Source organism: Pteropus medius, unplaced genomic scaffold, assembly GCF_902729225.1.
Source record: "Pteropus medius unplaced genomic scaffold, Ma_sr-lr_union100, whole genome shotgun sequence".
Classification (NCBI taxonomy): Eukaryota; Metazoa; Chordata; class Mammalia; order Chiroptera; family Pteropodidae; genus Pteropus; species Pteropus medius.
The window spans coordinates 20,470,557-20,495,580 of record NW_024351729.1 but is presented as its reverse complement, the minus strand read 5'-3'; the positions used below and the strand labels follow the sequence as shown (position 1 = coordinate 20,495,580).

The 25,024-nt window shown below is 39.9% G+C and overlaps 1 protein-coding gene across 1 annotated transcript in view; it reads left to right on the top strand.

Moving 5' to 3' along the window:
• Nucleotides 1–20,010, top strand: part of MREG (melanoregulin) — a 52,092-nt gene extending 32,082 nt beyond the window's left edge. Inside the window, exons 3-5 of the mRNA XM_039844716.1 lie at nt 16,121–16,211; nt 17,484–17,647; nt 18,173–20,010. Coding sequence (XP_039700650.1) covers nt 16,121–16,211; nt 17,484–17,647; nt 18,173–18,271 — 354 coding nt within the window. The 3' untranslated portion in view covers nt 18,272–20,010. The remainder of the gene's footprint in view (nt 1–16,120; nt 16,212–17,483; nt 17,648–18,172) is intronic.
• The last annotated feature ends 5,014 nt before the right edge of the window (nt 20,011–25,024 follow it).

Sequence of the window (25,024 nt, the reverse complement as noted above, 5' to 3'; positions counted from 1 at the left end):
AGTGGTGGGCCCTGGGCATTGGGGCAGGACTAAAACGTGGAGGAGGAAGAGTGCCGGAAACAAGAGGTCCTGAGAGGGTAGTAGATGATGAATAAAATCACACTTCAACTGCCCGGTTTCCTTGATCCTTACCATCCCTTCGAGGTACCCTACAAGCTTTGAGAACGACCAGCGAAGAGAGGCACACTTACTTTCACATATATTTTCAGTCGTTGTTCTGTGTGGAGGATCATATGGAAGAATGAATCTCCTTGCAGGAGCAAGTTTGAAAGCTCATCTTTGTTTGCTCTGTTGCCTGGGGCTCTGGCAACGGGTGTTAAAAAGTAAAACAGATGCTTATTTTGTAGAGCACTAGGAAGAGTGTGACACAGCGGGCGGTTTCTAGGGTTCAGGACTAATTCTGCTACTGTCTCCTGACTCTGCTACTAATTTGCTGTGTGACAGGCTCTTTGGGCCCAGTTTCTCTTCTGATGGAGGGAGGTATGGAGGACATATCTCAAAAGTCCTCATATTTAACTATGGCTCAGCGATATGGCTTTTAACCCCAGACACATTGCGTGTTGTACTCCCCGGCATCTGCATCTTAATGAGCTAGACCTCATTCGTGACCTTTGAGTGAGATGCATGCACTATGTCTGGAATGAGGGCTGGGGACCTTTCTGAGAATAAAACAGGTAGACTGGATTCCTCCCTGCCACATTTTCCTCCCCATTCTAAACAAACTATAGCCCACAGGGCACATCCAGTTTTATTGGGGACACAGACATACCCATTTGTTTACATATTGTCTTTGGCTGCTTTTGTGCTACAGGGAGGAAGTGGAGTAGTCATGACCAGAGACCTCGTGTCTTGTAAACCCTAACATATTTACTAGTTGGCTTGAGGCCATCCAAGCTTTGCTTTTGGTTGGGTGCTCAGTAGACTTGACTCAAATGATTGCATAGATTTAATTTTTCTCACGAAAGGGATACGTCACAGCCCCTTGGAGGAGGGCTTCCTTGCTGATCCTTGGAAGAAGAGATCCTCTTTAGAAACGGAGAGACTCCTCCAGACTTTTCAGTTATGGGTGCAAAAAACATTTTTTTACTTACTGATGATTTTTTCTTTTGAAAAATGACTGTATAATTATTATATGAGATTAGTCAAAATAAAAAAAAATACACTGTAATTCCCAAATATGATAAATGCGTGAAATGCACCACAGATTAGTGCCATACTACTTTTTCCTTTTTCCATTCTGAGTTTTAAATGCATAGGAATTGTGTTAGGGTCTTCGTTGGAATTAATGAAAGCCTGCCATGTTTATAAGGAACCAGGCAGATGACCAATGAGGCAGAGGTCTTGAAAATTGAAAATGGCTTCCTTATTCAGCATTCACCAGGCAGCTTCCCAGTTGGCTTGGCAGAGGGTCATCCATGTGTCTGTAACAGCCAGTGAGTGTCCAGGCAATTACAAGACTGCTTCTGCTTAAGAGCTCGTCTTTCCTTTCTGCTGTGGCATTACATCATGTTCGAGGCTTTATTAGAGTAACCCCCAAACACTTGGATTGGGGGGGAGTGTCTGGAGGCTCAGATGAAGATTATGGGGGAGTAAAAATGGACAGTGAGTGAGATACTGGAATTGTCAGGAAAAATGCTTTACAAGGCTTGAATTTAAATATTAACTCCAAGCTGTTAAAGGAACTCCATTGTCATAGACAGGTGACATAGACAAGTGTCTTAGACCTCTTGAGGAAGGTTCAGTGTGACTTTGAGTTGTGTTCTTAGGGGTGTAACAGCTAGAGGTGTGCTTGGTGTGATTAGGGAAGTGATTTAGTTTGCAGGTCTTTATCTTAAAAAGCATGTGGATAATTTAGAGACGGTCTACTGGTCTACCGGTAGACAATGAAAATACGGATAAATTAGAAAGTTGGAGTCAAGTGATTGGGGAGAGGCGGGGTGAGCAAAACACAGATTGTCGGAGCAGATTCACATGGTCATAGATCTTACCGAGTATCAAGCTTTACTAATACTTTCAAAGTCACAGGTAGTTGAGAGGCTCAGATGAAGCAGATGGAGACCTCGGACCCTCTTCCCCCACAGGACAGGCATCTCTGACTGGATGAGTCTAAGTGAAGTTCACTGGGTTAATCTCACACCGTGGAAAGCATTTAAATTACCAAGAGCTCCATTGTATACCTATTCATTATTTTGTAGCACAGTTGCATTCTCTAGGGAGCCATACCCTGAAGAATGGGTGCCTTGAGTCTAAGCAAACCTTTGGCCAGAGACGTTCTGCCAAGGGCATTCTGTAGATAAGATTTCTTCCTCGAGCAAATATCATTCCTCTAGTTACTAGGAGGTTCAATTGATAAGGAAATTAGATAGGATCACCTGCCTTCTTTCTGTTTTCCTGGGAACTTACCCTCTCCACCCCCAACTCTTGGTGGCGGGAACACACACACACACACACACACACACACTCACTCACTCTGACTGGATCCCAGGCCAGCTGCTTTAACCCCTTCCTGGGGTAGGGGGAGTGAAGATGGAAAGGATGAGTTATTCAGTGTCAGGCAAAAATAAACAGTTGGGCAGCTTTCAAATAAAGGAAGAGCAATTGTGAGTAGGGTCCCTGGTGATGAGGTAGAGTAATTACAAAAAAAGGTTACCGCTACAATAAGAAGTATTTGGGTTAAAAAAAAAATGGAGAACTTTCAGATATGGGGGGTTGTTAGTTTATAAAAGCAAATTATAACTCCTAATTTCTCTCTTTCCTTTCTCTCCCTATAACTGTGGCTCTGCTGAGTGACCCCTATTCCCCCACCTCCCGAAAAGAAAAGATCTTAACTCTACCTGGAACTCCTTCCTGGTCATGACCTTGTCCTTGCCCTGTTCTCTCACTCCTCTTTGAAGCTGGCAGAGATCCTGGAAAACAGAGTAAATGCCCCACAGAAGCAACGGTGCTTTCAGCTAAATACTGGGACACACACAAGAACTTGCAGATTTATCAATGGGATTTTCAATGTAACAGAATTCATTGAAATCAGATGAGCTAAGGTTTGTGAGTTGCCATCCAGAATATAGTAAAGACTTTTCTAAATGAATTCAAATTACAGTAGTACCCATCAGTAGTAGACTTTTCCATTTTGGAGATAATTAGACACTAGGTTACATTAATGAAGAAAGCTATAAAAAGAATAGTTCTTAGGGATTTTAAAGTTTCTGTTCTGATTATAAAAGATGTACATGACCATTGTGGAAAGTTTGGATAGAAAGTTTGGATGTTTTTATATACAGAAAAACATCACCTGTATATAATCCTACTGTGAGATAAACACTATAATACTGTCACCTGGAAAGAATCTGCAATGCGTAAGGATCCACACAAGAATGTTTTTTCTGGTGGGATTTGGCTAACAAGATGTCCCTTTGCAAATTTTGCCACACTTTGAAATTAAACCATTACATTTAGTATTATCTAGATCAGCACCATCCAAAAAAAAAAAAGCAAGCCGCAGAAGTAATTTAAAATTTTCTAGTAGCTACATTGAAGAAATTAAAATAAATAGGTGAAATTAAGTTTAATAAAATATTTCAACCAAATATATCCAAAATATTATCATTTCAACATGTAATTAATATAAGTGCTCTTAAATGATGTATTTTACTTTTTCTTTTTTTTTTGGTACAAGACTTCAAAATTCATTGTGTATTTTACATTTATAGCACTTCTCAGTTTGGACTTGCCACACTCCAAGTGCTCCTAGCCCTGTGAGGCCCACGGCTGCTGTATTGTTCTGTACAGGGCTGGATAGATGCTGAGGGATAGCCAGATCTCTGCGATGTTTTCATGATGATTCGTACACTCCATCCATCATTAAATCTAAATTTGCTTCAGTACTTTGAAGAAGCAGCCTTCCTTGATGAGAAGGTATATATTTAAAGTAATTGAGTGAACTGGTTATTTTTATCTTGGCAGAAATTCGAGTCCCCGTTTCTTCTCCATGCACAGGAATTGAGTCTTATTACCCTTTGCCTTAAGTGACAGCAACTAATTGTCCTTCTTCCCTGCAGTGACTGGAGCAGCAGAACTCTGAGGTGGTTCCAACTAGTTGATTAGGAATAACAATGTCACTTTCTTCCCACTGGCAGCATCAGCCAAATCATACCCTGAGTTTGGCCCTTCTCCTAAGTCTAAAGCCACACATGGGCAGGGACCCCCCAAATTAGACAAAAGTGACTTGAAATCTCTTTGCTTAGCAGCCCCTTTCCATGGGTTTTTGGGCACACTTCCCCAGCAGGAGCTGCAAGCTATCCCTTGGCTTAATCTGGTTAAAACCAGATAAAGAATTAGGTCAGGGGCCTCTGGCTGCAAAGCAGTCTGTTTCCAGAACTCCAGCGGAGCTGTGAATAAAAATAAACAAGGAGAGTTGGAAAAGCATTACTTGGCATTTGCATTTGATTTATTCTAGGTCAAATTTTTTGCTCTAGTTCTAGGTCAGAAAACATGAGCATTGCAAGGGGCAACGGGACTGCATTAGGCCACCAAAGTAAGGATGCGCCTTTCCAAGGTGCTCCCAGCAGCAACTCCGAGGTGACATTTGGGGTTTGAGGCCCTGCATGGAATGTAGAGTCAAAGTGCTGCCAGCTGCCAGACCTTAGGAAGGTTTCACTTTGTGATCTTTTAAGTATCAGCATCTGGGGCGGGGACTCAGAGCCTAGTTGTCAGTGCAGCAAGCTAATCCCACTGGGATTCAGAGAAAGGCAAATAGATAGCTCTGGAGAGTCAGTCAGTAGGGAGGAGACCCAGGAGCAAATCTGTAACCCAAAGGCTTATTCTCATCTCACTGAATTGATGGGTCTGATGAGGCTAGGAGAGAGAGAGAGAACCACTCAGAGTTTGATTTACCCACCTAAAAAGGCTCATTGCCCTAGCCCTAGTTACCAACAGACAGGCCTTTCTTGGAGTGAGTGCTCTAGAGTGATGAGATGTCTGGGCAGAAGCAATAAGGAGGTGTTGGAAGGCCCTTCAAGTCCTAGAGCCCCCAGAGACCTGAGTGCCAGGTCCTTGGGCACTATGTCCTCCTCGGCCTCTATTCCCTACCACTCCCCCCTCACCCCCCCCCACCCAAAGTTCATCTAGTCTATTATTTATTCTCTAATACACTGAGTTTCTCTGCTCTGTTATTTGATCCTGTGCCATCTGGGCCGAGGTGGAAGCAGAGGGCTAACGAGTGGACCGGCCATCTAGGAACAGTGAAACACAATCCTATCTTTTCTACTTACACATCATGTCTGGTGGATGGAGAGAAGAGGCTTTTATAGTCTTGAAAGAGGATGCTCCTTCTGGGTAGGTGGCCTTGACACTGTCCAGAACCAGCTGTGTTTAAAGGAAACTCTTAGCTTCCTCTACATAATCAGCTCTCACCTCCCTTCCCCACAGAGTGTCCCCAGCCTGCCCCTTGTACTGGGATCTAGTTGTGTTGTCCTGCCTCCCGCTGCTGGGCAGTGAGGAGTGTGATGGCGAGGGGTAGCAGGGGAACGGATGTAGGGACTGTCTGTCTTCTAAACCTGACTGGCTGTGCCAGAAGCCTCTTTTGGAATGAAAGTCTCTGCACATTATGTTCCATTTCTCTCTTTGTGTCCCAGTTTCTACATTGGTGACAGGGAAAGACAATGTGGTGGGCTAAATTTGGGCCTAATTGAGTGCAGCTTAGGGTACTGGGAGGAACTGTGGGTTTGGAGTCAGAAAGACTTGGAATTAAATTTCAGGTTCTCCGCTTAATAGCTGTGAGGTCTCAGCTGAGTTGTTTAACCTCCTGCAGCCTCACTTAACATATCTCTAGAAAGGGATTCGTAAACCCATCTCATCAGATTTTCTGATGAATGGAATCATACATAGCAAGGGCCTGAGATGTGTCTGCCGCATAGCACAGCCTCAGGAAGGCACATCCTTAACTTGGTGGCTTAATGCAGTCCCGTTGCCCCTTGCAATGCTCATGTGTTCTGACCTAGAACTAGAGCAAAAATTCTGACCTAGAATAAATTTATCATTTAAAGAGACATGTGAAGAGTACTTTTCAAATATCCAATGCTTGATCAGGCACAGAGTAGAAGAGGTGAATGGATTGTTTCTTTTGTTTCATCTTTCTTGAACGTATTCTGTTTTCTAAAAAATATGAGAATCAAAATCATTTGATTATATAAACCTGCCTTATTCAGGTTTATATACATGAATTAGAGTCCAAGTAGCTTTTTTCTGCTAAGATTTAGTGCTGCTTTTTAGATTGAAAATCGGCACTCAGTCACCGGTAGAACATGTGATTGTCACATTCATTTGGGTTCAGCAAATCTTTTGGGACACCTACTGTATACAGAGGACTGTGTAATAATACATGGTTGGAGACATTACAAACGCCTACATAACAATGGATATACAGTAAATAACTCTACAACAGTTTTCATAAGGGGGCTGAAGAATTTGAAAAGAAGAAGCAGTTACTTTCAGCTGTTAGGAAAGGGGAAAGTTCCTCAAGGTGGTGGTGTTTGAGCTGAGCCTTGAAAAGTGGATGGGAGTTCGATGGCAGTGGAGTGAGGTGTGGTCACAGGCACACTGGCAGTCTCATGTGGCAGGAGCACACTGAGTATAAGGACATGTTTGGAACAAGAGTGGAAAGTCAGATCATGGAGAGCCTGTTCGAGGATGAAGCTTCGTTCAGTAAGTGGTACGGAACCACTGAAGATTCGGGGAGGGAAATGATCCAGTCTCACCTTTAGGAAGACAGCTGGTTGGAGGGAGATTGGAGACATTAGCTTCTGGAAGCCGAGGGACCAGTATAGCAGCTATTCGGGCCGATTAAGGCCGAGGCAGTGGAAATAGGAAGGAGGGGAATTTGGTGACAGAGAGAGAACCAACAGGATTAGGTGACTGGTTTGAATTCAGAAGGTGGGATTGAAGGAGCGCGAGAGCAGCTAACCTAGTTGGGAACAGAAGAGGGAAGACGTTGGCCCGTGGAGGCTGGTGGGGGCGTCAGACTATTGAATAGCGTGGTCAGCAGTCCATTCACATGGAGACACCCAGCAGAAAGGGGCAAATTAAAATCCAGAGCTGAGGCTTGGGGTCAGGGCAAAAGAAGGAGACTTGGAGTGACAACAGAAGTTGGAGGCATGAGGAGAAATTATCCAGGGAGATGGAGATAAGAAGACCCAAGACAGAGCCTTGAAGAAAGGATGGCATGAAACGAAGAGGCAAAGGAGGAAAGAAGGGAGTGAAGGAGATCAACTGGACGATGCACTTTGGACGGCAGATTTCAAACAGACCTACTGCCGAATGACCCTAGGCAAGACGCTGGACCTCTCCTCCAACGTATGAGGATTCTGAGCCACCTCGCGAGTGGTGGCGGAGTCCACGCCCGCTGTACTCATTAGGTCCGTAATAGATGCTCATTCCATCGTTCCTTTCCCACAGAAACCTAGGGAGGCACGTTAAGAAAGGGATGGTCATCAGTACTGAATGCTTTAGAAAAGGCGAAGGCCTTCAGAAAGGACTATGAGACACCCCCATTTGGGCCGTAGTGACGTGAGGAAGGCAAGGAAAGCACCTTAGTACTTTCCGTGGATAGCAGGTCTGAAAAAGGGCTGATGCCAGGGGCTGGTGAGTAAGGAGATGAGAAGGAATTGAGAGCAGCAAGTGGAAGCTCCCCTTGTAAGCCGTTTGAGCAATGAAGGGAAGGATGGAGAATGGGCTGGAGCTTGAGGAAGTAGTAAGGTTAAGGGAAGGGCGTTTCAGTTGCTGGCGTCAGTGAGACCAGCTGCCTCATAGGACGAATGAGCTAGTTCCTTGGAACATACTTTTTATCTTGGATTTGGCATATGAAGTTCAAGCTTTTGGCTGTTTTTTCAAAGGTACCAGCTGATTAGCTCTGGGAGGAGGGAGGCCATCATGTGAGCCAGCGAAACTGTGGTTTGTCACTTGAGCTCTGTGGAGGACTTGGCTGGGGTTCTGAAGTAGGCACTCTTGTAGCCACTCTTATAATCTTGCAAGCCTGGGAGAAAAGGGCTGCAAGCTCTCCAGGGACTTTTCCAAGGAAAGACGATGTGGCTGGTTTCCTTTTGAAGTGAGGGGTGGGACATCCCAAGGGGGCGGGGCGGGGGGAGCAGAGGAAATACGTCAGGTAGGTCTAAGAAACCTGGGGGTTTTCTCAGGCCTGAAGGCTGAAGCATAGCTTCAGAAAAGTATGGGAGAGATTCACAGCTCTCTCTGTTGCAGATAAGCACAGCCCAGTCCAAAATACTGACCTTTTTTCCTCGGTCTTCAGAATCTCAGGCCTTTGCCACCCCTTACCGCTCACCACTCCAGCATCTTGAAGGGAATGGTTTTGTCTTTTTCTCAGTCCTCAGAGATGAAGTGTCCATGAACTGGACAGAAGGGAGTGGAGGAAGAAAGGGATGGAAAAAGTAGGAGGGGGTTGTCCTTTCACTTGCTCCGAAAATGGGGGACGGAACTGAAGTCCCCAAAAGGACTGGAGTACAACCTCCCAGCGAGTTCATGCTTGAGGGCAATTTTGGTTTCGGCAAAATTCTTGGCTAGAGCCTGGGACTGCTTTGCTTCTAGAAAAGTTCTGTTTTCTCTCAAAATTTCAATCGTGTCTTCTTAATTCCTCTTCAGGCACAGCTGCGGTGGCTTCGGTCTTTTCTCTGATCAACCGCTCTTTCACGTCCTCTTGCTCCACTTCCTTTCCTCACTTCCCACCTTGCTCAGCCACCCTCCCTTCCTGCTTTAAGAGGTAGTATGAGCAGTGGCTAAGTGCCTTGACTCTGCCACTAGACTGCCTGGGTTTAAATCCCAGCGTCTCACTACAGATGTGCACATTTGGGCAAGTTACTTTGCCTCTCGGAGCCTCAGTTTTCTCATTCTTCAGATGTTATAATAATATCCATCTTGTAGAGAAACATCATTTTATGAAAAGTAACCAAGCAAACACATGTAAAGAGCTTAATAGTACCTAGGAAGTAGTAAGTACTGTTTTGTAAATCAATCTCTCTCTCTCTCTCTCTCTCTCTCTCTCTCTCTGTAAGTGCCTTTAAATCCTTTTTGGATTTTGTCAGGTGACACAGGGAAAATATATTATGTGGAAAGAACCTATAGGAATTATATTTCTAGTAATTATATATTATATAGTACGTTTCTGTATAAAATTTAGAAATTAAAACAGCGTTCTAGTGATGGAGAGCTCGTTATCTTACAAAGCCTCATTTTGGATAGGAAGTTCCTTCTAACATTGATCTTTTCCTGGCTTCCACCGAGACTAGCCTGTGTGAGCTGCTGTGTAGGCAGGTCCCTGCATCTGGTACTTTGGCTGTGTTGATATTTTCAACCGAAGAGTAGGGTCTATTTTTATTTATTTCTAATAAATTTTGACCTGTAGATTTTATTTCATAGGTCTTATTTGTTATATGGTTCCCATCTTGATTCTCTCATTCCATATATTAGCTATCCCTCCTACTATAGTGACTTTTGACATCACGAGGTCACTGATAAAAATGATGACAAGGCCTCAGAACTGAGCCTTATTGTACATTATTAAATATCTTTTCCCAGACTGACAGCAGCCATTTCGAGGACTCCTTCTGTCACTGCAAAACTACCCTAATCTGCGTTATCCATCTCACATTTCTCTGTGAAAAGCAAACATGGAGAATCTGTTTGTTAAAATCCAGACTCCACTCTTTCATGTATTATATGTCTTTCTTACTTATCTGATATTTTCCACTATATACCTAATGAAAAAAAAAATTGGAGAAGCAGTCAATATGATTTTTCTTTTTTAGAGAATCTCTCTTCGTTTTAAGTAGAAAGTAGCGTAAGATGATATGAATTAACTGAAAATTGAAAAGGAAGAGATAACAGTTACAGTGTTCAAAGAATTCATTTTACCAAGAAGCTATCGCTTTCAAGTAAAAATAGTTGGCTGCTATTTACTTCGTAGTTTCCTGATGCAGATGTTTAATTTTTGTAATGCATTATTGTTATAGGCACAGTTATATGGTGTCTTCTTTTAATGTTGGTGTTGAGTTGAAGTGGAAATTCCCAAAGGGATATGTATAGTGTATGGCACTGTGGTTACTTAATACTTTTTGATGGTGATGTTAGAAAGAATGACTAGGAAGCAAAATATCTTAAGACATTTTCGAGTCTTAAAGCACACTTAAGAAAATATTGACATTTTTTAGGGGATCATTTTCTGTAAAACAAATACATATGTTTATTATAATTCTGTTTCTGTCTATATAGTCAAAAAGTAAAGTTAAAGAAGAATTTGGAACCTTATATCGGATACAGAATGACTGCTAAAATCTATCATTAAGTGAAAAGTACAGGATATAGTATGCTACCATTTATGGAAAAAATGGAAGGGTACAAGAGAAATTGGTAAAATTTATGACTTGTAGAGGTGACACTGGTAGGTGGGGAATGGAGCCTCTAGTCCTTTCAGAATTGTGAATTATATGAACCCATTAACTAACTTAAGCAAACAATAACTTCATAAGAAAAAGAACCTGGGTGGAGGAAGCAAAAATAACTATTCATTATTTTCTATTTCCTTTCAGTTATTTACTTTTTAAGGGTATGTGGCTTTGGAATTAGATGCACTTAGATTTGAATTCTGGCTTAACTTCTACTGGTAGTTGAGTATGGGGAGAGTTACGTTACTTCACAAGTAATTTGGGAAAGACCTTCTTGGGTGAGTTTTTGTGCAGATCAAATATACTAAGGACCACTTCAGTTTGTGATTATCAGATCTTGAGGTATGCCATGAAAAAGATGAAGCAGATTTCAGCCTGTGTATGAGCATTTTCCTGTGAAGACTTTTTACCGTTCAAGAAAGTTATAAGACAAGGAAGGTCATCCTAATGCTTGGGTTTTAGATGGTGAATAGACTTTGGCTCAGTTATTGAGTCAAAAGTTAACTTTGAACTGATCATAGATCAGCCAGATAGATTCAACATATTTTTTAAGTGAGGGAGCTGAGTGGTTAAGCCAATGATATAGTTAGACCTTTTCCTTCTGGATCTTTAGAAGAATTCAGCCAGTTAGATATAACTGTTGTAATAAGTCTCCCCTGTCGTAATAAGTCTTGTGAAGGTGAGAAGCTCTGCTCTGATGGACAAGAAAGGCATCATAAAGCAATCCCTGGATGTAGAAAAGGACTGTTGTTATGTCTATGGCATCGCCTAAGGCAGTCTTGGGAAAGAAAGATTCAGACCCAGGCAAAGCCAGTAACACTGCATTTTCTGTAAGCCACCCTGGGACATCCCCAGCTGAATAGGTATACATACTGAACATTTTCCCCCAGGGACTAGAGGTAGGAAAATATGAGACTAACATTTTGTGCAGTATTTATAGTTTCTTTTTTTGTTTATGTATTCAGTGAGTGGACTTCATAACATGAATCTTCCAGATGCAAGGACCAGAAAAAGAACTCCAGTTGTCCGAACCTAAATGAAATTGGATTAGATAACAGAGTTTCAGAAGTAGGATTGACTTCAAGTGAGATTTGGTCCTGAGGCCCAGGATGTCCTTAGGCTCTATCTCTCTGATTCTTTCATATTTGTCCTCCTCTGAGTATTGACTTCTTCCTTAGGCTTTTCTCGGGGTAGTAAAAGTGATGAGAGCAGTTCTAGAATTTCTACACTCACATGATGTTCGTTGGAAGAGAGAACACGCTCCTGATTGCTCGCAGAAGCCTCATAGATTTTGTTGCATCTCCTTGTCTTGAGTTGGGTTATGTGTCCATTGCTGAGCCCATGGGATATGTTTATTGGCTTAAGTTATTGAGCTTCATGCCTGGTGCCCCTTCAAAGGATTCTGATTTCATTGGTTTGGGAAGTGGATTCAACGTATTGGTATTTTAAATGCTCCTTGGATGATTCTAATATACAGCTGAAGTTGCGTTCTTTTGGTTTAAACCAATCAGTATACACTCTTAGAGTTGAGCATGTAACTGCTCTCTCCAAAGGAAGGTCTGAGTGAACTTGACAGATAGATGGAGAAGGGGAATGTAGATGTTGCGGAAGCAAACCTCGAATGTTTACTCGTGGCAGGCATATTAGTTGCAGACATATTAGCTGTGTCCACATCGTCCTTTTTTCCTTGCTCTTGGAACCCAGCTTTAGTCTGGGGCAGCAAGGCGCCAGCTCCAGGAGAGAGATCGTGAGTACTGCTGGTAATCTGTTCCTTCACTTTTTCTCCTGTGCAGTGAGAGAGTGAGAGTGACAGAGAGAGAGAGAGAGAGAGACAGAGCTAAATTATGCTTTGTACATAGCAGAAAGTACGCAGAATGTTAAAATCAACATGGGAGGAATTGGAAGTGTAAAAGCTGCCACCGGAGAAGGAGAAGGAAGGGGAAGGGGAGGAGGGAAGAAGCAATGTTCAACAGTGGCTACTTCCGAGGAAAAAAGACTAGAAGGTGAGAAAGCAAACTTACAGGTTTCATTTTATACCCTTCTGTTCTCTTCGAATTTTTCTTTTTATAGGATTGTTATTTTTTTATAATTAAAAATAAATTGATCTCTTTCGAGGTTGTTTTCAAGAGTTTAAGATGGTTTAAAATATATGTAACCTGGTGGTAGAGTATATTTCTTTAAATGTGTAAATCACCTTTTTAACAAGAAATAAGTAGCACTTTTTAACTGTGCCATTCATTCAGAACCTCACAATAACATAGTATGGATAAGAATAAAGTATGTGCATTTCGCGTGTGAGAAAATGATCCCAGGAGCTTAAATCAGAACTCAAGGTCAAAGCCACCTCATGGGATCTAACGCTAGAGGAGAACTAGCTGTAGATGGTTGTAGGAGATTGAGTTTTGTTCTGCCTTTCACATTGTTGCCTCTGCTTTATTATCTAGCAGCCCTAATCTGATTTAGTCAATGACTAGAGAGGAGAAAAATCTCAAGAATTCAACTATGAGCGTCTTCCGTGATTTGTTTTCAATCACAGGCTTTTCAGTTTGACTTGATTCCCAGGTATCTTAACTGATCTTTAATTGTTATTTTCAAATTATTTATCTAAAAAGAAACCGTTACGATTTAAAAGTTGCAGGACATCACAAAACTTGTTTTTCTCTAGGACCAGGGAATAGGTGAGTTAGTTTTCTACATGGTGGGTAAGATTTCATACATCATCATTTTTCATTTGTCACATTTAGGTTCTGTTCTTTGCGGTCAGGTGTTAAAGAGGAATTCAAATTCCCCTCTTACAATTTATTTTATCAAAACCAAATTCTTGGGCAGAACCCTACCCAAGCTTCTACTGTTTTTAGAGCTTGAAATTTTACACAAAACGTACAGATACTTTCATATGATTATCCATGACTATTCTGTCCAAAGACAGTAATAATATGAATATAGGAAATGCATAATTTCATTTCACCTATCTGAAGAAGTGCCTGTCATGTGCAAGTCAGTTAACACATCATGTGTGGTTCCATCCTTAGCAGATTTTTATTTGTCATATTGTTGCTTTTCCATCAGTATCAGAGTCATAGACACTAACACTGAATGATTTTGTATAACATTCAGTGTTGGTATCTAGGAATAGCAAAATAACTGAAAGATGGTGAGGTGGAAGAGAATGTTTAAAAAAAAAGTCTGAAGTCTGGATCAACCAGTGATGAACGGGTGGCTGAAAAATAGGGATTTGGCTACATTTAGTTGTGGGAACAGTTCTGAGCCATCAGCCAAAGAAGCCAAAAGAAAAATTAGCAGGGACCTTTAATCGCAAGTTAATGAAGCCACCTAGTGGTTTGTTACAAAATTTAAGGTTGTGTGAATATGTGAAGCAACTCTGTGTATTGACTGTGTGGGGTTTCTAATCACACGTGATTAAGAGTCTGATCACTTTTCATTTAGTCCAGCAAGGAAGAGAGAGGGTCATTGTCATCTAGAATAAGCACAGCACTGCTCTGTGAAATATTTTATTTATTTGTATTCTTCTTAGTATCAAAAAAGACTTAATGCAACTTACATGAAAATGCAGTGAGATAGCACAAACTAGAAGATAAGAAAGAACAAACATGATTAAGGACATAGAAATAGTCAAAAATTTCAATGATTCAAAAATGTCTCTAAGTTTTTCATGAAATGACTCTACATTTTCAGGTAAGCCTGGAAACTGATCACTTACAAAATTTACAGTGTCCAGAAAGATAAAGCAATTTTCAGGAATGGAAAACCATACGTGATGCCAAGAGCAGAGAAATTTTTCTTGTGGGGGGTCCTCACAAATGAGGTGCTGCATGATATAGTATATAATGTCCTCAGTCCTTGTAGTAGAAACCATCCCGAGTCTGGGAGGATTGTTTCTTAAATGTGTCTACACTATTTGAGAAGAATGTATACCAGACTCCATTTTTGGGATTGGCATTAACGCATTTGAGTCTCACAATAAGTATACGTGGGAGGTAAAGGTAGTAACATTATCCCTGTATTGCACGTGAGGCCATGAGACAAGTGAGGTTATGAATGTGCCCAGAGTCAGCTGTTACTAAATATCAGAGCTGGGATCCAGACCTGGGCAGTCTGGCTCTAGCACTCATGCTCTTTCCCAAAATGCTGTATGCCAAATGGCCAATTTAGTGCCATAAGGCACACTCAATGAAAGCGAAAATACCTGAGTCCCTCCGCCCCCGCCCCATGACTTATACATTCTCCAGGGGACAATACAGGTGTGCTTTAACATGCTGTTAAGAATGAGGTCAGGGTCATATATTTCTGAGATGACCAGTTAACTTTGCTGTCTTCTAGGGCCACAGGCTTTATCTCTGAGCCCAATCTCTATACATGTTTACATGTTTACATGTCTTTGTTCAAGAAAAAAAAAAAAAAAAAAAAAAAGACCAGCAAAGAGTACTCAAATTTTCCACATCCTGACTTCTAGAAAATAGCTGGAATCCATGACCTTCTGGTGGCATCTCCTCAGATACAGATCTAGAATACAGTCATAACAAAACACTTTATTTTGCGAGCTTTTCTTTTTTTGAGTGGTACAAACGTTTGTGAATGGCAGCTAAATTGATTTCTCTTCACCGGTCCTGAAAGGTGATTAGCAATGAACGAGGCAAACCTTGAAAAGAGCTTGGTAGGAGAATAATGGCATCGCTGAAACATTTTCAGTTAGAGGAGTCAAAATATCGTATAACTTGAGTCTTAAATCGAGCATTTAGAATGACATTCTTTTAAGTTGTGCTTTAGGATAATTGTGTGGTTAGTGTTTTTGCTAAGAGGAAAAGTCATACCTTATAACATGACTCTTCTGTATAGATAAGACTCCTTAAAAACAAATTTCTGTGACATTTTAGAGGAGTGTTTAGCTCAACGAAGGAGTTCAGTAATGCTCCCGAAAGAGTCAAGTTTTGTTTTGGGGCCACCATGATTATCTACGACCCATAAGATTGAAGTTTTCAGAATCATAACCTTATAATAGTTTTGCTGAAGGCTTATCATGGGAGTACAAATGAAAGGGAGTGATGCTGAGATACAGTGAAGGAAACATTGGCTGGGAATCAAGAAATTCGGGCTTCCTAAGTCTCCTTTATCCTGATAACCAAGGAGGACATACACTCTTTGCATAATTTTTCTCATGAACTTGGGACTCAGACATGGATTCAAATGCCAATTCTGGTACCTATTAGCTGGGTGATATTGGATTAGCCAGGTAACCTCTTTGGGCCTTAGTTTCTTCATCTATAAAATGGCTTTAATAATACATGGATTTTATTGGTGCTCACCGTGTGCAGTTACTGTACTTTTTCATACCTTTAGTCTTTATAACCATCTTAAATGGAATAATCACTATTGTTTTCTCTACCTTGCAGATGAAATCACTGAGGTTGAGAGACTAGGTCATGTGAGGAGTTTAATTAAGACAATTTATGTGATGTGTCATATCACCTGTTATACAGCAGATTCTCCAGAAATGGTAGCTGATAGATTTCTGTCAACTCCATCTCACCCATATCCTCTTCTTTTTAGATATGCTTAGAAGTTTAGTGAAGAGGAGAACCACAGCTTAAGTGTGGGACTTAGAGGTTTAGGCCAAAGGATTAAAATAAAACTCAGTTTTTATTTTACTACAGGAGTGGCAAAAACTCAACTATGATATCTACACCCTGCGACAGATTCGAAGGGAAGTGAGAAATAGATGGAAACACATTTTAGAAGATTTAGGTGAGTCCGAGAGTGATTATGAAGTGGTAAAAATAAGGAGTTGTGATTATTCGCCTTCATTTTCATCACCATGGTTTATATAAAAAGAATGTCAATAACTGACTACTTAAGGCTACTCTATTTTTCCTCCTGTATCCCCCAGCATAAACATCTGATATTTCTGTTAGCACAAGCCCATGTCTTGAGGACACGTTTTGCCATGTGTTATTCCATCTGTCCTCAAGATTGAGTAGCATGGGGCACTGGAATCATATGGGCACCATCACTGAAATTTTTTGGCATTGTATGTTGATTGAATTAGAAGGGAGTGATTGGCCAATTAGTAATAGCTTTATAAGATGAGGCAATTGGGAGAAATATCGTTTGTAAAAGAACTTTTTTGTGTGTGTAAAATTCATTATAAATATTCAGAAGGGCGAGAAGACAGAAAAGCTTCAAAGTTGGGGAAAATACCTGTGGCATTAGAGTAGATACTGGATATTGATTTTTCTTAATTCTGCCAGGGTCGTGGTACAATAAACATGGCCTTCACATAATAAAATAAGCCCATTTTAATGTTGAAAAAAATGAATCGATCAATTTTGGAGTCTTTAGTCCTGCTTTGAAAGAAAGCATGACACCTTGACATCATAACTTTTCAAAAGTGGGTACCCAAGTTGCTAGCTGCTATTGCTTTACTTGGGATATAATAGGATGAGGTGGACTTCTGCCTTCCTTACCCACCCAATATTGTTGGGACTTAATAGTCTCCTTTTTTACAATATAACTTATTCCAGGCAGGTTTAAATCTGTGAGTCTTTTATACCTTTGGGTAAGTAATTTTAACCAGCCAACCATATTGTTCTGGGGAAGGGAATCTGGTCTTGGAGGAGTAGCGACCTGGAAGCGCCCCTTTGTGGTGCCCACACTGCAAAGGCAGGTGAGAATTCTGGGGACGAGAGAGAGGGGGGTGAAGAGGAGGGAGTGGGAGGAGGGTTTCAAACCAAAAAAACTACAGGGAGCAGTCAGTGGGTGAGTATCTGAGGCTTAACTCTGAGGAAAAAGTTAACAAAGAAAATTAAACACAAAGAAACAACAAACAGATTTTAATACAGGACCTGCCAGTCTCAGTGAGCTGGGAAGCAACACGTGGAGTTGTGTCTTTGACTTCAGTTTTCTGATATTTGTTCAGAATCCCCATATAGGTCCCTTAATCTCCTGCAGGGACAGTGCTGTGGGACAGTCATTTCCTGTGACAACTTTATATGACAGGTAAATATTTTTTTACTTTAGGATTTCAAAAGGAAGCAGACTCTTTGTTGTCAGTGACGAAACTCAGTACCATCAGTGATTCTAAAAACACAAAGAAAGCTCGAGAGTTATTGTTAAAACTGGCTGAAGAGACCAGTATTTTCCCAACAAGTTGGGAGCTCTCAGAGAGATATCTCTTTGTTGTGGTAAGTGGATGCATTTTTTTTAAATCTGGCTTTAAATTTTTTTGTCTTTCTCATTCCATATACTCATCATTCTAACACCACCAGCAATGCCACAGTATGAGGTGTCGGATGCTGCTGGCATCTTATGCACTGGTTTTCCATGGCCAGCAGCATCAGAATCACCTAGAGGACTTTAAAAGTTCAAATTTCTAGATCATATTCCGACCCATTGTGGCTTGGGTTGTGGTTCAAGAATCTGTATTTTCGGACAGTTCTACTTTTTGAACCATGTGTAGGTCAGAGGTGTGAGGAATATTGTTTATATAACCTAAGATTGAAAAAGAATTTGAAAGGACTCTAGGAGTGGTGGAATGTTTCTTGGATGATGTAAGTAAAGGATTAAGGTGTGTCTGTAAATCTGTAGAAAATTTGATAAATACATACTCATTATTTCTAGGGTGGACTTTGTTGTCGTTAGATTGGTTTTCCCATCGACATGGCTTGGTTCCCATCTTGACAACAAATTTATTTTTAATTTTTTGGCAGGACCGTCTCATTGCTCTGGATGCTGCAGAAGAGTTCTTTAAAATTGCCCGTCGAACTTACCCCAAGAAGCCTGGGGTGCCATGCCTGGCAGATGGCTAGAGAGAACCACACTGCCTTCTATTTGCAAATCCCTAGAGGAGAGGCAAGGAGGCAGAATTGGAATGCTCACACTGGAACTCAACAGCCAACCAGAGTTGGACAGATTCATGTAGATGAGAGTGAACACGTAGAGGGCTTAATGAAAAATTATTCTGAATCCTACAAAAATCTAAGGATTTGGATATCTGGTCTTCAGGAATACTTTTTACTGTGAGATGTTCAAGTTGCATTAAAACACCCTGGTGATCTTGCATCGAGGAGTTGGTCGGTGGGATATTTCATCATGGATGATTAATTCCAAGAACCCATTGCCCTTGTTTTGGTTTTGGTTGTATAAAAAGCCCTGATCATTAATCCTACTGGGAAAATGGACTGTTTTAGTTATTAAAACAATAAGATTAATGGAGAGAGCTATCATTGAGCCCAGTATGGATTACCAATTTTTAAATAATTGTTATGTGATATAGGCTAACACCAAAATCATATCAGGTACTGTGTGACCTTTCTTTTATTTGGAAGAACCTATAGAACCTTGGAGGGTGTCAGAGGCATCATTCTGAGTATCAGTTATGATTATCCAGAAATATTGAGGTACTAGATAATAGAAATGTCTAGGAATGCTGCTCAGATGTGAGTTCCAAATAGAGTGATCACAAGCAGAACTTCCTGCAGCTACATATAAAAAACTCTTCAGTTGTGGTATAGGCATCTTTAACTCTCATCATTACTGATATCTGGTTACCTCTTTTTTGCGTAATGTCCATTTCTAGTCCGAAAGCTCTTGATATTTTATCCAGGATAGCATCTGTAAAAAGAAATGTTTGACCTCCACTTTCTTCCCTTTAATCTGTCTCTGGCTTATCGGCTGAGCGTTGCACCTGCCTGGGGCCCTCTAGTGCAGACTTGCAGCTCTGCCGGCAGTGTAGCTTTGAAGAAGGACTTTTATTCTGAAGATGATTTTCAAAATGGAGCAATGCTGCCAATACAACTTGCTTCTGTCCACAGACTGAGAAGTCCAGCTTCAAAAGTTACTTGCCCCTTAAGCAAGGAGCTTGCCAAGAAATCATGGTTCTTTTTATTGAAAAGATTTTTCAGAACTTGGAGGGTTCATCAGTAGATTTCTGAGAACAGCAGCAATATTATTAATTTTTCAGATTTTGCTCTTCTGACTTCAGGTTTAAAAGTAACTTGTTTTTAGTCTGTTCCAGGGGATTGTGACTTGAAAATTTCCATATCCTGACTAGCTCTTTTTGTAGCATACACAAGGTTTAAATTATTTGTTAGAGGAAATACACATTCTCCATTTATTAATGCATTGCAGAGCAATTTAACAGATGTTTCAGGAAAATTCTTCCTTAATAAGCTAAAAGTCTTATTTTTTATATTCAGTGCTTAATCCCTTTCATGTTGTTTAAAATTAGCCTGCAGATATTTTCTCTCACTTCCTTGGGCTCTTGCAAGATAAACGTACAAACAGTGAAACAAACAATCAAAAACAAACAATAAAATAAATGTGAAAATGGAAAATCGTCTTTGGAATTTGTGTTTTATCTTTCTGTATTTTTTGATGTCAAAATAGATGAGATTGTTTGCATTTATGGAGAATAAATTGTAACTACAGTCTTTATTTTTGGTAATGAATGATGAGTAAGGATAAGATTGTCTCTATTATTATAAAAACATGGAATTATCAGGGAAATTTTTTTCAAGGAATTAAAAGTTTCTGTATTTACTTTTCAGTTGGATGTGTGTTGTATTTCCAAGAAATAAGAAGAAACAGATGTTCTTTCCATAATCCTTTTAAATTAAAGAGTAAAGAAGCTAACTAAGAGATGGGTTTAAGGACATCCCCTCATCCTAAAACTAGTCAAGGGGCAGATCTGTGCTCAAGTCCAGTGGACACTGCAGGACATGAGAGAGGCTCGAGGGTGACTGCAATGACCACCCCAGAAGTCACAAGGTGCTCAGCCGAACCAGGATACACAGAAGTGCAGGTGGCTGGAGGGTTTTCCTACTTTCTAAATGTGTCTCCATGTTGACCTGTAGTACTGTACTACTTCTCCAAGGTTCATCTGTGTATGCAAGGCGATTTCACGTGGTAGATGGATGGAAATTTTTATATTAATAGTTATTTATTTTAATGTGTACCTGTAATTGGCAGATCAAACACCAGATTTCCTATTAATGGATATTGTTGTAGCAAACAATAAAGTATGTATGTTTTCTTAAGAAGAACACCCAGGAAGGCACAGTGGACACACTGACCAAAGTGATAGGAATGTATTGGTGAAGAGGGTCCCAGCATCACTGAGAAGTTCGGGGGTAGCCCTATTGGCCAGAAGTGGGCTTACTGAGAACAATGGAGATGGACGAATAGGGGCCCAGTGGCAGTGCCTCCCTGTCAGAAGCAAAGTGGGCACGATTGTCATCATGAGTGGTTAGGTCTAAGAGATGCCTACAGAAAGATTTGGAGATGGTTAATAGAACATGGTATCCCTAGAAGCAAAGTGGGTGGGTAGACATTAAGGGTATTGCTCAAGCTATACCATCAAAAGATCTCAAGGATGGATGGCCGATCAAGAGATAGGTAGGGTACAGCCACCCTAATACAGAGTTATAACCTCTTGCTAAGTTTCCAGACTTTGGCTACTTTCCAGACCCAGAAACTACTGATGGAAGTAAAAGCCAGATCCTGAAGAAGGAGGGCTGTACAAGACCACAGCAAGTGTATGTGGCAATGATTCCCTGAGCCCTTCTTCAAAAGCACCTATAGTTATTTACTTGGATAACTTGGGGAAAGGAGTGTACACAAGCATTTTGAGGATGTGGGACACACAATCCAAGTTGAAACTGATGTTCAAGGATGAGAGTATCACTATAGTGTGCCTTTTAGAATGAGGGCTTACGGGACTCAGGTAATAAATGGAGTCCTATCCCAGGATCAACTCGCCGTAGGTCCATTGAGTTCATGGATCTACCCAGGGGTCATCTTTCCACTTCCAGAATAAATTGTTAGGCTGAACATTTTTGGGACTTGGCAGAACCACCATTTGTTTCTTGGCTTGTGGGTTAAAAATTGTCTTAATGAGAAAGATGAGTGAAAGCCTCTTAAACTGCTCCACCTCCTGGCCGAGATAGGAAACTAAGGTCACATCTCAGGGAGGTGGCAGCGATCAGGGCTACCCTTCAAGACCTCAAGGATGCAGGAGTCTTGGTCCTGATCATAATTCCATTTAATTCACCACACTGGGCCCCTATTAAAACTAGATGGCGCAAACTTGCCTTCTTTTTCATTGGATTAATGCATTTATTCATTTCCTCTGATCACTTTCTATTACTAATATCACACGAAATATGTTTAAATTTGATTAGGTTGCATTGAAAGGAGTATATTCAATTTCCAAATCACTACCATGTACAAAGTAAAAATGACCAACTGCTTTGAACTTTCTGTTTACAATGTTTTAAGAAATTTATTATTTCCTTCCAGAGTATTAGTCCATATCCTGTTTTGACACACTGCAAAAGGGCACTTGGCATCTCGATTTTTCAATTTTTAAGTCCCTTAACATATGAGTTTAGAAGACTGGGTTTTGGAGAATTTAGTCAGGGACTCTGGTTCTAGCTTGAGTCTCATCCTTTGATCATTTATTAACTAAACGGGGTTTATCTGACCGCTACTCATCTATATTCTAAGTATTTAGTGAGATTAAATTTAGAACAGAATTATAAACACAAAAATTAAATTATGACATTTATAATAGCCCAATAAAGCTGAAAACCAATAGCTGTAGTTTTTAAGTAGTAATTTATTTTGAAATTTTTTCAGCATCAGTAGTAGGAAATAGATATACCATATATCTTAGAGACATAAAGGATTTAAAGTATCCTAATCAAGAATACACTTTCCAAAGATGGTTGTTTAATCATTTCAGTTATCTTTATCAAAATTTACACCAGAAGATTCATTAAGTTGCGTAAAGGGTGTAGGGAATGCTTTTCCATTTATGAAATAGGTAGTAGTGTAAGGGGTTAGCTAGAAAGACTGTCTGGCCTCCATCATTTTTGCAGGAAGAAGGTGTTAAGAACCTGTCAAACCCAGCAGTGCTCAAGTCCTTGAGCCCTATTTGTCCTTTGCCTACTTCACAGAGCTGACACTATGTTGTCTGATTTTATTATTGGAATATTGTTGTGTCTGCCTAAGAATGAAACTTTGACTCAACTTTTTTTCAGATTTTTATTTCGCTCTGGTGGGTCCTGAGAAAAGAAGCGGGGCATTTCTCTGGGATTACAGGAAGCAAACAGATCATTCTTGGCTAATAAGTGCTGTATGCTTAGAAGAATTTGGTCCAAGACTCATTGTGTTATAGTGCCTGTTTGCAAGATTATGGGGCAGGAGACTATGGCCTTTACCCCTCTCTCCTAATTTCTGGAAATCATAGGTATTTACTAAAAGACTGGACATTTGCTGAAAGGTCATATTTACTTAGGTCAATTTCTAAACCAATTTTTAAAATAGAAAAGTCATGCAGAACATTTTAAAATAGAAAAAAAAAAAGAATCCCATAATACTAAAACTCTAATACAAGCATAACATTTTGGGAGATTTCATTCTTTTTCATGTGTATATGAGAAATTTATATGTACAATTTTATATCTTGATTATTAAATTTAGGTCAGGGGTCATGAACTCAAATGTCTCCAAGGATCATTGAGTAGGGACTGAAGATCAAAGGAAGTTATGTGTTCCTCATCCAAAAGGGAACAGTTATGACTCAGCTCCAAATGATCATTCTCATGCAAAAGAGCATAGTTTCACCAGTTATTTTGATTTTTTGACAAGAGCCAAAACCCATGATTTTTAGATAAGTTTTATCAATTTTAAATGTTGGTTACTAAATTAAAAATTTTAAAACATAGTAGAGCCGATGATACATATATATACATATATATATATATACGCATATGTATATATACACATGAACTGATAGTTTATCACATTTCACATGTCATAAACATTTTCTGTTAGTAAGCAGCCTCTAGAGCATCATTTTTACAGATACATAATGTTAAATTGAGTAGATGTAACACATTTGACAATCTTTCATCTATTTTTAGACATTTAGAAGTTCTTTTCAAGTTCTTTTCTGCAAGAACATCTTCATGCATGTTTCTTTGTCCTGTGTTTAGTGGAATTATAGAATCTAAGGGCATGGATATTTAAATCACTTTTATATACATCATCAGATATTTTCCAAAAGGTTTGTACCAGTTTATACTCTCTCTAGCAGTGATGGTTTCTCTATATCTCTGTCATCATAGGTATATATACCAGAAAAAATTGACAAAAAAAAAAAAGACATCCACTCTGTTTATTAGTTAAGGTGAATATTATTTTACATGCTTGCTTACCACTTTCAGTCCTTTGGTGACTTGTCTATTTGTTTCCTTTGTCCTTGGTCCATAGGGAAAACTCCTACTTTGAAATTTTAACGTCAATGTATGCAGCAGCCGGGTATAAATAAACATCAACACCTGCTTCATGTTTAAAACATCTGTTTTATGGGGCTTTTCTCTTCTCCGCTAGTTGTCAGCTTTCATCCTTGGGTCTCTCACTGTCTCACATGGCAGCATCTATAATAGAGGCAAAATGGATTGAAAGCCATCTTTAAATAGCCTTTGATACTGTGTCTTTTTAATTCATTTTGTGGGATACGATTCTCAAAGATTGAGACTGATGAAGTTTTACACCTACATTTTTATGATTAGTTATCAAATTATTATGAATTACTGTGAGTTTACAAACACAAATTTTCCTACTGTGACATTAGGGTCAAGACTAGCTCCTAGCTTTGAGATTCCATACTCAAAATTCCAAAGCTCAGAGAGTCTTTATAAGGCATCTATTCCAAACTGCTCATTTTGCTAATGTGTAAATTGAGTTCCAGTTACTGCTCCAAAGTCACCAGCTAGCAAATAACTACATCTGAATTCAGCTAATGGATGGGTGCATTTTTGTATATTCATGTCTGAATTCCATTACAGAAAATGATTATTTTGCTCTTCTAAGACTGAAGAAAAATTTCCGTGGAAAACCTTTATAAATATTGGTTTTAATCCTCTTTTACCTCAAGAGGTATGATGGGAACAGTGGGATTCAAGAAGTAAAAAAAAAAATCACTAAATATTTTACTTTATGTATATGACGGAAGTACAAAAATTCAGTCCAGATATTTTATTAGAGGTAGCTCTATGAGTGTCATTACTACAGAGGTTCGTATCCAATTTGGGGGCAAAACATTAAACTAGTGATTTTTATCCAAAGGTATCTGATGTCAATAAAATACATGCCACAAAGGAATTGCGTGCTCTGTCCTAGAAGCTGAATATTCACTCTTAGATATCTTGAACGTCCCTCTCTGTGGAAGGCTCTGTATCTTCCTTTGCAGCATCTGAGCAGGTAGCCCGAAGGGGCTTGCCATTCAAGCATAGCAGGGGTGCCAGAATAAGTCCAAAGTAGTAGTGTTGAAACTTGAGGGTGTTATTAGATATGCAGGTGCCTGGGTCCCACTCAAGATAGTATGCTTCTGTAGGACTACTGTGGAGACTGGGAATATTCATTTTAATAGACTTTTCATTTTAGAATAGTTTTAGATTGACAGAAAAATTGTAAAGATAGTGCAGAAAATTCCATATACCCCACTCCCAGGTTCCTATATTATTAACATCTTACATGACTATGATCCAGTTACC